Here is a 14446-nt window from a genome sequence, read left to right as displayed (position 1 = left end):
GCCCGCACTCTGCTTGAAATGCTATGAAATTGTATTTGGTGGCCTGCTTCTGCTTGAAATGCTATGAAATCGAATTTGGTGCCCTGCACTCTGTTTGAAATGCTATGAAATTGACGAGCACCTGGCCACCATATCTAGCACCATCACCGACTTCATCAATTCCCACGCCCTGCCCAACCAAGCTTCCAACCTCATCGTTCCCCAGCCCCGCACGGCCCGTTTTTACCTTCTCCCCAAAATCCACAAACCCGGTTCTCCCGGCAGAACCATTGTCTCTGCCTGTTCGTGCCCCACCGAACTCATCTCCACATACCTTGACTCCATACTATCCCCCTTGGTCAAATCCATTCCCACCTATGTTCTAGACACCTCAGACACTCTCCGCTGCCTCCGCACATTCCACTCTCTAGGCCCTCACCCCCTCATCTTCACCATGGATGTCCAGTCACTCTACACCTCCATCCCCCACCAGGATGGCCTCAAAGCCCTCCGGTTCTTCCTCGACCAGAGGAGCAACCTATACCCAGCCACTGACACTTTCCTCCGCCTAGCGGAGTTGGTCCTCACCCTCAACAACTTTACGTTTGACTCCTCCCATTTCCTCCAAACACAAGGTGTAGCTATGGGCACATGCATGGGCCCCAGCTACGCCTGCCTCTTTGTCGGGTACGTTGAACAATCCTTGTTCAATACGTACCAGGGCCCCATCCCCGACCTCTACCTCCGTTACATTGACGACTGCTTTGGGGCCACCTCCTGCACCCACACACAACTGACTGACTTCATCCACTTCACCACAAACTTCCATCCGGCACTCCAACACAACTGGACCATTTCTGACACTTCCCTACCATTCCTTGACCTCACCATCTCCATAGCAGGGGAGAGACTTCTGACCGACATACACTATAAACCAACTGACTCACATGGCTATCTGGACTACACGTCTTCCCACCCTGCCCCCTGTAAAGACTCCATCCCCAACTCCCAATTCCTCCGCCTACGCCGCATCTGCTCCCAGGATGAGACGTTGCACACCAGGGCATCGGAAAAGTCCTCGTTCTTCCCCTCCGCCACCATAGATGAGGCTGGCACCAGGGTCTCATCCATACCCCGCAACACTGCTCTCTCTCTCCCCATCCCCGCACTCGCAACAAGGGCAGAGTCCCCCTAGTCCTCACCTTTCACCCACCAGCCGGCAAATACAACAAATAATCCTCCGCCATTTCCGCCACCTCCAACGTGACCCCACCACTCGCCACATCTTCCCATCTCCCCCTATGTCTGCCTTCCGCAAAGACCGCTCCCTCCATAACTCCCTTGTCAATTCTTCCCTTCCCTCCCGTACCACCCCCTCCCCGGGCACTTTCCGTTACAACCGCAAGAAATGCAACACCTGTCCCTTCACCTCCCCCCCTCGACTCCATTCAAGGACCCAAGCAATCGTTCCAGGTGCGACAAAGGTTCACCTGTATCTCCTCCAACCTCATCTACTGCATCCGCTGCTCTAGATGTCAGCTGATTTACATCGGGGAGACTAAGCGGAGGTTGGGCGATCGTTTCGCCGAACACCTCCACTCAGTCCGCAATAACCTACCTGAACTCCCGGTGGCTCAGCACTCCAACTCCCCCTCCCATTCCCAGTCCGACCTCTCTGTCCTGGGTCCTCCATTGCCAGAGTGAGCAACACCGGAAATTGGAGGAACAGCACCTCATATTCCGCCTGGGTTTCTTGCGTCCGGTTGGCATGAACATTGACTTCTCCCAATTTTGCTAGCCTTTGCTGTCTCCTCCCCTTCCTTAACCCTCGAGCTGTCTCCTCCCATCCCCCCGCCCTCCGGCTCCTCCTCCTCCCTTTTTCCTTTCTTCTGCCCCCCACCCCCCATCAGTCTGAAGAAGGGTTTTGGCCCGAAACGTCGCCTATTTCCTTCGCTCCATAGATGCTGCTGCACCCGCTGAGTTTCTCCAATATTTTTGTGTACCTTCGATCTTCCAGCATCTGCAGTTCCTTCTTGAACACAATGCTATGAAATTGAATTTGGTGGCCTACACTCTGCTTGAAATGCAATTTCAAGGAATAGCTGTAAGTGAACTGCCAGCCCACCAGCCATGAGTGACTGAGCTGACAGCCCAATCATTCATTCGGCCCACAATGCCCATACTAGCCCTCTGGAAATCAGTCCCTTTGGCCCACTACACCCATTCTAGCACCCCCCCCGGCCACCAATATTGGAATTGGTGGAGAGGTGGAATATTGCATTGGGGGACCAACCCTCCCGTGTGAACATGGGACCCAATGGGTCCCACCAAGTCTAGTAATTTTATAAATCTCTGTAAACCCATTCTCCTCTTAACTCTTGCTCCCCATTTCAAGTAGCATTGTGGTTGATCATTTCTGCACTCCAGTGCTCTGACATCCTTTCTGTAGTGCGGTGACCTAAACTGAAGACAATATTTCAAGTCTGGCCCAAGTAGTGTCTTAACAGCTGCAACATGAAGTCCCAACACATATACTTAACACCCCCTGCTAAACGTTTTCTTCATTACCCAATCAACCTGTATCACCATTTTCAGGGAACTGGGAACTGGTACACAAAGGTCTCTCTGTACATCAGTGGCTCTCAGGTCCCTCCCCTTTATAGTCTCTATCCAGCCAATATTAGATGTACGTCAACATTATCTGGATTAAATTCCACCTCCACCGCTCTGCCCAACTTACGATATGATACGATCTATCCCAGGAAGTAAATTGGTCCACCATCAGTCATTAAACACAAGATAAATGAAACATGAAATTAAAGTGGTAAGTGGAAAGTCCTGGTTTGGGGATGTGCAAAGATCATAAGATCATAAGTTATAGGAGCAGAATTAGGTCATTCGGCCCATCAAGTCTACTGCCATTCAATCATTGCTGATCTATCTCTCCCTCCCAAACCCATTCTCCTGCCTTCTCCCTGTAACCTCTGACATTTCTGAAGATTGCGGAGGGGGAGACGGGTTGGAGTCGGTCTACCCCATGACAGAAGGGGAGGAGTTGTACAGTTTGATAGCAACAGGGGAAAAAAGGATCTCCTGTTATGTTCTGTGCTGCATCTTGGTGGAACCAGTTTGTTGCTGAAGGTGCTCCTCAGGTTGACCAGTATGTCACGGAGGGGGTGAGCTGTATTGTCCAAGATGCTCCACAGTTTGAAGAGCATCCTCCCCTTGAGACCACCTCCAATTAATCCAACTCCACCCCCAGATCGTATCTCCGGTCGCTCTGCGGCCTAACATTATGGAGCTGGCGGCCTTGCTCTAGACTGACTTTGAGCCCCACTGCGGGGCTGTGGACCTACCATCAGAGCCTGCGCTCCCTTGCCTGGGGTCGATGCTACAACCTGCAGATTCACCATTAAGGAGCTTGGATAGAGGCTGATGTCGGGAAGCTCCAGTCGCAGGTGGTTTCGACCAGCGCTGGCCCGGGGTAGATCGCTGGCGCGGGGGAGCTGAGATTCCCCACCCCCTCCCGATGCAGGTGCTTGATCGCCCCGACAAGGAGGGCCCAAATGCCGCCGGCTACGGGAGTCAAGATTGTCCCGTGAACAGAGGGCTCGAGGCCTCCGACCGCGGGAGAACAAGGAAGGGTAGAGATTGAACTTTATTTCGCCTTCCATCACAGTGAAGAATGTGGAGGAGTCACTGTGGTGGATGTTTATGCTAAAATGTATTTTGTGTGTTTTGTTGCTTTTTATTGGTATGACTGTAACGACAAATCAAATTCCTCGTGTGTTGCAAAACATACTTGGCTAATAAAGCAATTATGATGATGGTGATAATGAGGATAGCCAGCCTAACTGATACTTGCCAGCTGATCTATATATTCCTAGGCAACCACCAATCTTTGTGTCGTCAGACGACAGGCATTCTCATCCAAGACGTGTGACAAACAGCACAGTTGCCTGCACCAATCCCAGTGGTACACCAGTGGCTACAGACTTTGCCAGGAAAACAACCCTCCACCAGTACCCCTGCTTCCTATCACCAATCCATGACATCTTGGATCGCATGTGTTCTAACTTTCTGCGCCATCCGACTATACTGTAACTTACCAAAACCCATGTCATCAATTTTATTAGTAATCACCTCAGAAAATTTAATTGGATTTGTGAGGCAGTTTCCTACGCACAAAACCATGCTGATTCTCTCCCACCATTCCCTGGCTTCCCACGTGATCATAAGACCCATTTCCAAGATTTTTTTTTCCAAATGTTTACCTACTTGGGAGTTATGGAATTTAATCTGTTGTACTTAGGGAGGTCAAATGTAAGGAGAAGGCATTTGGTTAATGACAAGTCCCTTAACAGCATTGTTGAGCGAGGGGATCTTGGAATCCAAGACCATAACTTGGAATACAAACAGATGGAATGGATATGAAGGTGTAGGGAACAACTGCAGAGGCTGGTTTAAATCGATGGTAGCCACAAAATACTGGAGTAACTCAGCGGGACAGGCAGCATCTCCGGAGAGAAGGACTGGGTGACATTTCAGGTCGATACCCTTCTTCTGACTGATGTCGGGGGAGAGGGCGAGACAGAGATAGAATGCAGGCGGGGACAGTGAGACTGGTGGGAGAACTGGGAAGGGGAAGGGGGTGGAGAGAGAGGGAAAACTAGGGATATTTGAAGTTGGAGAAGTCAATGTTCATACCGCTGGGGTGTAAGCTGCCCAAGAGAAATATGAGGTGCTGTTCCTCCAATTTGCGCTGGGCCTCACTCTGATGTGGAGAAGGCCCAGGCCAGAAAGGTCAGATTGGGAATGGGAGGGGGAGTTAAAACGCTGAGCAACCAGGAGATCAGGTAGGTTAAGGCGGACTGAGCAGAGGTGTTCAGCGAAACGATCGCCAAGTCTGCGCTTGGTCTCGCCGAGCCTGCGCCTGGTCTCGCCAATGTACAGGAGTTGACAGCCGGAACAGTGAATACAGTGGATGAGGTTGGAGGAGGTGCAAGTGAGCCTCTGCCTCACCTGGAAAGACTGCTGTGGTCCTTGGATGGAGTCAAGGGATGCGGTAAAGGGACAGGTGTTGTATCTAATACGGTTGCAGGGGAAAGTACATGGGGAGGGGGTGGTTTGGGTGGGAAGGGACGAGTTGACCAGGGAACGGTCTCTGCAGAAAGCAGAAAGGAGTGTCAATGGGAAGATGTGGCAGTAGTGGAATCCCGTTGGAGGAGGCGAAAATGTTGGAGGATTATATGCCGTGACTGGTAAGCTCAGATTCATTGATCGGGACATCAAGTATGAGAAGGAATGGGTGAGGAATCAGTCTCAACCTGAAATGTCACCCATTCCTTCTCTCTAGTGATGCTGCCTGTCACGCTGAGTTACACCAGCTTTTTGTGTCTATCTTCGGTTTAAACCAGCATCTGCAGTTGCTTCCTACACATTAAGTATAAGAGTCAGGAAGTCATGACTTTGATCGGGTTGCATTGCATGCAGATCTGGTTGCCCCATTACAGGAAGGGTGTGGAGGCTTTGGAGAGGGTGCAGAAGAGGTTTACCAGAATGCTGCCTGAATTAGGAAATATTACCTGCAAGGGAAGGTAGACAAACTTGGACAGTTTTCTCTGGAATGCTGGAAGTTGAGGGGAGACTTCTATAATGAGTATATAAAATGATGAGAGGCCAAGATAGGCTAGACAGTCAGAACCCCCCACTGAGGTGGAAATGTCAAAGACGTGGGTGTGGCTTGGGTGCCCGGAGTGTGGTGTCAGGGACGGTGTTGCAAGTAATTAGGATAGCGGCTTTTAGATAGGCAGATGGATAAGCAGGGAATGGAGGGATGTGGATCACATGCAGGCAGATGAGATTAGTTTATCTTGGCATCATATTTTCAGCTAAGACATAAGGCAGGCTGTCAGGTCTGCTACTGTGCTATATTTTTCAGTGCTCTATATTCTACCATCTGGATGCATCATAGACACAATCTACTCAGAAAGACAACTCTAAGAGTAATGTAGGGAACAACAACGACTGTACTGTCTTTCCTGACCTCACAAAAACACTTTGATTCTATGGGACATCCTTAAATATGGCTGTTTCAACAAATTTGTCTCAGCCACGTGATGGAACACAAAGACGTGTTTTCTCCATTGGGATCACAACGGACACACTGTCAGGGGAAGTCTGTGTGAAAGTGCAAGTCTACGCCATCACCCAAAACACTTCTCTCAATCTTTCATAGCAAAAGGATTTGAGTATAGGAGCAGGGAGGTTCTACTGCAGTTGTACGGGGTCTTGGTGAGACCACACCTGGAGTATTGCATACAGTTCAGGTCTCCAAATCTGAGGAAGGACATTATTGCCATAGAGGGAGTGCAGGGACGGTTCACCAGAATGATTCCTGGGATGTCAGGACTGTCTTATGAAGAAAGACTGGATAGACTTGGTTTATACTCTCTAGAATTTAGGAGACTGAGAGGGGATCTTATAGAAACTTACAAAATTCTTAAGGGGTTGGACAGGCTAGATGCAGGAAGATTGTTCCCGATGTTAGGGAAGTCCAGGACAAGGGGTCACACCTTAAGGATAAGGGGGAAATCCTTTAAAACTGAGATGAGAAGAACTTTTTTCACACAGAAAGTGGTGAATCTCTGGAACTCTCTGCTGCAGAGGGTAGTCGAGGCCAGTTCATTGGCTATATTTAAGAGGGAGTTAGATGGTGCCCTTGTGGCTAAGGGGATCAGGGGGTATGGGGAGAAGGCAGGTACGGGATACTGAGTTGGATGATCAGCCATGATCATATTGAAGGGCGGTGCAGGCTCGAAAGGCCGAATGGCCTACTCCTGCACCTAATTTCTATGTTTCTCACTGCAACCTGTGGTCACAGGAGTGGAAGGCAACCTCATCTCCATTACACAGCTGCATCACAGCTACACCAGATAAAAGCTGTCCAGCGTCTGACCTCCCCACAGGAGCATGGGTGAAGCTCAGCAGACACCGTACTGGAGTTGGACATTTCAATGCCAGCATGTGGAGATGGGGGCTCCACTTGTGAATGCGGAGCAGGACATCAGACAGCCGACCATGTCATCTCTGAGTGCCCGCTCTACCACCCACCAAATGGAGCTCAGGGCCTGGCAGACATTGACGCAGAGACAATAACCTGGCTGCTCAACACCCGGCTTGAGATCTAACTTCCTTTGGTTTATGTTTCATTCGCAAGAAGACGAGGAAGACTGCAACCTTGCTCATGTTCTACAAGCTTCACACTAGAATGAAGCTAACCTAAAGGATGAATGGGAAACCACCTCCACTCCAGAACAGCGGCATCGAGCTTCAGTGGGCAGATGGAAATACAAGAGACTGCAGATGCTTAAATCTGGAGCACACACAATCTGCTGGAGATACTCAGTGGGTCGAGCGGCATTTGTGGTGGGATATATGGACAGTCTACGTTTTAGGTCGGGAACCTTCAGCCAGAAGACCCAAAACACCAACTGTCCATCTCAGCTGCTCGACTTGGCCGAGATCTCCAGCAGACCGTATGTTGATACAGTAAGATGATCATTCTTGCTTTGCACTAAATATGTGTAAAAAGCATCCTCTAGCAGCTTACCATGTCACCTCCACTGTACAGCACTACCAGAATGCAGAATATAGTATTACAGTGTTCTGACAATAAAGATCCAAAATGTGAATTGGAAAACATGGACCACTTTCCATATTACACACAGCCTTTGGCTATCTGAGGAAAATGATGTTTGAAAAGCAAGATATTTATCCAACACAAAACCTGAAACATCATCCATTCCTTCTATCCAGAGACACTGCCTGTCCCGCTGAGTTACTCCAGCATTTTGTGTCTATCTTCGGCTTATACCAGCATCTGCAATTCCTTCCTATAGCAAATCCCATTGTCTTCCCAGTAGTAACACAGAACACCTCCAGCAAACACCGCTCATTACTGAAGAGATACAACAAATGCTGTCTCCACAAGACCCACCGAATCAACTGGCAGGATAAGCAAACAAATGTTAGTATCCTCTCTTGGGTCAACTAGCAGGTAGTATGAGTTTCAGGAACAGCATCCGGCCAGGTTAGCAGCCAACTCAATGGTATTCTCAACCTCACTGGTATTCTCAATGGCCCTGATCTCCCAACCTACTTCACTGTTGCCCTTGTACTTTTTTAAAATCTGCACTTTCTAAGCAGCTGTAACACTATAAAACTGTAATATTATATTTTGCATTCTGGTATTTTTCTCTTTGCACCATCTCGGCAGCACAGCGCCTGAGATCCTGACTACGGGTGCTGTCTGTACAGAGTTTGTATGTTCTCCCTCTGACCTGTGTGGTCCGGTTTCTTCCCACACTCCAAAGACATCCATGTTTGCAGTTTAATTAGCTTGTTAAAATTGTAAATTGTACCTAATGTATGTAGGATACTGTAAGTGTGTGGGGATTGCTGATCGGCATGGACTACGCTGTATTTCTAAACCAAACTAAACTACCAATTGGACTTGTGTATGGTTTGATTGTACTCATGTATAGTGAGAAATGACTGGCTAGCATGCAAGCAAAGTTTTTTCACTGCATTTACGACCAGGTTTTCCTGGTACTTGAGGAAAGAGCATCCTAGATGGAACTGAAGACCCCGAGACCCTTCCTCAGGACTCCAAACTGGCCAACCTCCACCCCCTTCGAGCATATCCCGCTGCTCTATTGCAAAGTCTGTAGATGGAAGATTGGCTTCATCAACCATCCCAGAACCCACGGAACTAAAATGGAAGCGTCATTATTGGCCCCAAGAAATGATGAAGAACAAGGGTCCTTAGATCATGTGAGCCCTGAACCCACAATTTTTGTGACTCTTTGATGTTTTAATACTATTGGCTCATCATAAAGTTAAGGCAGTAGGTTTAATGCATTTTAAAACTGGTTTATTCATGATTGTTATCGTCTAATATGGGATATGTTTAAATATTCCAGCCCCTTTCAACGTCATAGCCACACATTCCCCCTCTACTATGTTGCTTACATCTGTCCAATTGTGTGCGCAACCTGTGAATGATGATTGATATACTTCACACTATGACTCCATTCACAGACACAGGGTGTTGATTCTATCATCATTTGATCAAAGCCTTCAAATATCTGTGAAGCAGTCTTAATCAAATCTTGGTAAGGTTTTCGTAAAATCTTCAGAGTAGTTGCAATTAACTTGTGTTCTTATCAATTCCAATGAATTACAAATTATCTAAAGTGGAGGTGTTGGAAGGAACTGCAGATGCTGGTTTACACCAAAGAAAGGTACAAAAAGCTGGAGTAACTCAGTGGGTCAGGCAGCATCTCTGGAGAGGAGGAAGAGATAAGGTTTCGGGTTGAGATCTTTCTTCAGAGTCAGGGGAGAGAATAACTAGAGGTGTGAAAAGGTTCAGGTTTCAACCCAAAGTGTCACCTATTCCTTTTCTCCACAGATGTTGTCTGATCCACTGAGTTACTCCAGCATTTTATATCTTAAGTGGATGCTAGACTGAGCATGCAGGATCTGTGTGGTCATGCATTAATGAGGGAAATTGGGATCCGAACAGATGCCACAAGCTTTTTGTTTTACAAAGTTAAAAGGAACGGTATTTAGCAATTCCAGAAGTCATTTGCTCAAAGGAGCATTGTTTATTTTAATTGATGTCGCTCCATTTAAAATAAGTGAATTTGACTAAGGAAACAAGCAACGAAACCCTCTGCAAGCAGCATAAGCATTCAATAATAATAATAATAATAATAATAATAATAATAATAATAAGCATTAGTCTGAAGTGGGGTGCCAACCAGAAATATCCATTTTCTCCAGGGATTCTGCCTGACCCACTAAGTTACCAGCATTTTGTGTCTATCTTTGATTTTTGCACAGCCTTATTTCACAGGACATAGACTAATGGGCTTGTCCCACTTCGGCGATTTTTCAGGCAACTGCCGGTGACTGTCGGAGTGGAACGCACACACACACACATCGCTTCCTTCACCAGCCCGTTATGCAGGCGGGGACAGGGCAAGCGGGGGGAGCTCTGTCTGAGTGAAATTCACACGGTGCAAAGCCAATGTGACACAGACACACACCGCGATGAACAGGAAGGTTGGCGCAGTAATTAAGATGGTGAAAGCACGGTGTAAGAGAAGGGTCACGTAAGTCCTTTAAAAGAGGGGGGGGAGAGGGGGGGGAGACAACGTTTGAGAAGCCAGAGATACACGGCTGTGGAGCTTACCAGTCGGTTATCCTTGGTTCTGAAAACTACTGCTTACGTTTTTTCCCCAATGAGCCAATGAAATTCACCAGTCAGCACCGGCTACAACCTACGAGAACCTTGGACCTCCTGGCGACCCACCTATGGCACGAGAATTCTCGCTACTCTCCATGGCGGCTTAATTCTGGTCGCCGCTAATTTTTCCAACATGTTGAAAAATTTGCGGCGAACACAATGAGGCCGCGACTAGTTCCCAGAATGCGGGAACTCCTCACGACCATGAAGGCGACTCCCCGGCAACCACCTGCGAATATGTGGCAACCATGTGGCGACTGCATAGTCTCCTGCAGTCACCTAAAAAGTCACCCAAGTGGGACAGGTCCATTACTCCAGCATTTTATGTGGATGCTGGACGGAGCATGCAGGATCTGTATTGGTCATGCATTTTTGAGGAAAACTGTGATCCTGACAGATGCCACAAGCTTTTTTTTTTACAGTTAAAAGAAATGGTATTTAACAATCCCAGAAGTCATTTGCTTAAACCTTAAAGCATTCATGGACTGTTTTTAGCAAATAATAATAATAATAATAATAATAATAATAATAATAAGCATTAGTCAGAAGGAAGGGTCCCGACCAGAAATATCACCTATCCATTTTCTCCAGAGATTCTCCCTGACCCACTAAGTTACACCAGCATTTTGTGTCTATCTTTGGGTTTTGCACAGCCTTATTTCACAGGACATAGACCAAGGAGTGCCAACTACAATTCTTGATTGTGTAAAAGCAACAAAAAAAAAGTAGTCAAATTTCTTCAGAATTATTATTTGCCTGATATGAACGCAAATGACACCCGGGAGAGGTCTATAATTCCTCTGTTAAAAATAGTTAGGGTTTGGTAAATTCTCTTCTTCCACTGAAGGTTTATTTTCCTATCCTTTCATGTGCCCGAGGATTTCTATTGACAGCAATGCAAAATTGACACAAAATAAACATTTTGATTGTAATCATGGCTCGATTATAATCATGTATAGTCTTTCTGTTATTATTTGGCTCGCTGTTATTATTTGGAGTAATCGCAATAATGACCATTTCTGGGAGTTCAGAACAATGAGACACAAGCTCATTGAAACATACAAAGTTCCTTTGGAGTTTTATAAGAAGGTGCAGAGTTAATGGCTCGATTATAATCATGTATTGTCTTTCCGTTGGCTGTTTAGCACGCAACAAAAGCTTTTCACTGTACCTCGGTACACGTAACAATAAACTACACTGAAAGCGAATTGGAACCAAGCAGCAATGTAAGGTTTGACGCTTTACAGCAAATTCAAATTGAAATGCATTTATCATCCGAGAACTGCACAGACAAAAGCGTAACATTACAACTAACGGGTACTAGACTGTGAGGATGGTTAATAGTACCTGTCGTAGTCTTGACAGATCTCACCCACAGAGATAAGTGCTTTCAGATACTCGTTGGGCTGATAGGGATTGATGTAATGCAAGGAACAGCTGTTTCGTGGGTCTCCATTCGAAGCTGTGAAGTCAATGGCTACCTAAAATAGAAGGTGGTAATTCATAATTAGCAGCACCAGGCTCCGAATTCTACATTTCTCTAGAAGCTCATTCTGATGCACAATCTTCTAAATAACAGCGCATAAGATATGTCAGAATTAAAAGCACCATTGCACATACAATGCAGCAGAAATCTAGGACATGAAGAGCAAACTGATACATACATCCACAGAAATTATAGTCTACGATTGAAAGAGCTTTGAGAATTATTAACAGATTGCACATAATTGATAAAAGCACTGTTCTGATTAACATTTTCTGATTAAGTTCCTAAATTAAAGGAGTTGAGTTAGGCCATTCGGCCCATCGAGTCTACTCCGCCATTCAATCGTGGCTGATCTCTGTAATTTGTCATTTAAGGTATTAAATCCCCGAAGATTTCCTTTTTTTCTACGTGACATGTCATCCACCAGACAGATGGGAGTGACTGGAGTTTTGCATCAACCAACCAACCTGTGGGTGCTGGTAGAAATCTTCACAGTCTTTGACCTGCTCTCATTAACTACCGCTACTGATTTATATCTGCCAGGTGACATGTCAAAGGGAAGAGGACTCATAAGTTCATAAGTGATTAACAGAATTAGACCATTCAGCCCATTGTCGACTCCGCCACTCAATCATGCCTGATCTATCTCTCCCACTTAACCCCATTCTCCTTCCTGCCTTCTCCCCATAACCCCTGATGCCCGCACTAATCAAGCATCTATCTATCTCTGCCTTAAAAATATCCATAGACTTGGCCTCCACAGTAGAATTTGGACTGTAAGCATGGGTCATACTTTGTCAGCATTTGGAGGAAGTAGCAATACTTGAGAGGAGCTGCAGTGGCTTGCAAAAGGATTCATACCCCTTGAACTGTTCCACATTTCGTCACGTTACAACCACAAACGTAAATGTATTTTATTGGGATTTTATGTGATAGACCAACACAAAGTGGCGCATAATTGTGAAGTGGAAGGAAAATGATACATGGTTTTCAAATTTTTTTACAAATAAAAAACTGAAAAGTGTGGCGTGCGAAAGTATTCAGCCCCCCTGAGTCAATACTTTGTAGAACCACCTTTCGCTGCAATTACAGCTGCAAGTCTTTTGGGGTATGTCTCTACCAGCTTTGCACATCTAGAGACTGAAATTTTTGCACATTCTTCTTTGCAAAATAGCTCAAGCTCAGTCAGATTGGATGGAGAGCGTCTGTGAACAGCAATTTTCAAGTCTTGCCAGATATTCTCAATTGGATTTAGGTCTGGACATTGACTGGGCCATTCTAACACATGAATATGCTTTGATCTAAACCATTCCATTGTAGCTCTGGCTGTATGTTTAGGGTCGTTGTCCTGCTGGAAGGTGAACCTCCGCCCCAGTCTCAAGTCTTTTGCAGACTCTAACAGGTTTTCTTCCAAGATTGCCCTGTATTTGGCTCCATCCATCTTCCCATCAACTCTGACCAGCTTCCCTGTCCCTGCTGAAGAAAAGCATCCCCACAGCATGATGCTGCCACCACCATGTTTCACAGTGGGGATGGTGTGTTCAGGGTGATGTGCAGTGTTAGTTTTCCACCACACATAGCGTTTTGCATTTAGGCCAAAAACATCAATTTTGGTCTCATCTGACCAGAGCACCTTCCTCCACATGTTTGCTGTGTCCCCCACATGGCTTGTGGCTAACTGCAAACGGGACTTCTTATGGCTTTTTTTCAACAATGGCTTTCTTCTTGCCACTCTTCATAAAGGCCCGATTTGTGGAATGCACAACTAATAGTTGTCCTGTGGTCAAATTCTCCCACCTGAGCTGTGGATCTCTGCAGCTCCTCCAGAGTTACCATGGACCTCCTGGCTGCTTCTCTGATCAATGCTCTCCTTGCCCGGCATGTCAGTTTAGGTGGACGGCCATGTCTCGGTAGGTTTGCAGTTGTGCCATACTCTTTCCATTTTCGGATGATGGATTGAACAGTGCTCCGTGAGATGTTCAAAGCTTGGGATTTTTTTTATAACCTAACCCTGCTTTAAACTTCTCCACAACTTTATCCCTGACCTGTCTGGTGTGTTCCTTGGGCTTCATGATGCTGTTTGTTCACTAATGTTCTCTAACAAACCTCTGAGGCCTTCACAGAACAGCTGTATTTATACTGAGATTAGATTACACACAAGTGGACTCTATTTACTAATTTGGTGACTTCTGAAGGCAATTGGTTGCACTGGATTTTATTTAGGGGTATCAGAGTAAAGGGGGCTGAATACTTTTGCACGCCACACTTTTCAGTTTTTTATTTGTAAAAAAATTTGAAAACCATGTATAATTTTCCTTCCACTTCACAATTATGCGCCACTTTGTGTTGGTCTATCACATAAAATCCCAATAAAATACATTTACGTTTGTGGTTGTAACGTGACAAAATGTGGAAAAGTTCAAGGGGTATGAATATTTTTGCAAGCCACTGTAGTTGGTGCCTCATCACAGTGAATCAGCACCTGATCCCATGGTGATTTTATGGAGAGTGGATGATTTGCTCCAGTCTCTGTACTCCCACTGTTACACACAAACAGGAAATGTGATCTTAGGGAAACACTAGGGGTTCTAATGTGATGCTGCCGTGTGATTGGAAATGTGTTGTGACAGGAACTGGATTATAATTCAGCGAAAATCCTTCAATATGGC

General features: G+C 46.1%; 1 protein-coding gene across 1 annotated transcript in view; it reads right to left on the bottom strand.

Moving 5' to 3' along the window:
- Positions 1 to 14446, bottom strand: part of cpne7 (copine VII) — a 172050-nt gene that overhangs the window by 41045 nt on the left and 116559 nt on the right. The window contains exon 13 of the mRNA XM_055649026.1: positions 11639 to 11772. Coding sequence (XP_055505001.1) covers positions 11639 to 11772 — 134 coding nt within the window. The remainder of the gene's footprint in view (positions 1 to 11638; positions 11773 to 14446) is intronic.

Source organism: Leucoraja erinacea, chromosome 17 (genome assembly GCF_028641065.1).
Source record: "Leucoraja erinacea ecotype New England chromosome 17, Leri_hhj_1, whole genome shotgun sequence".
Classification (NCBI taxonomy): Eukaryota; Metazoa; Chordata; class Chondrichthyes; order Rajiformes; family Rajidae; genus Leucoraja; species Leucoraja erinaceus.
The sequence above is the reverse complement of the archived record's forward strand: the minus strand, read 5'-3'. Positions and strand labels throughout refer to the sequence as shown.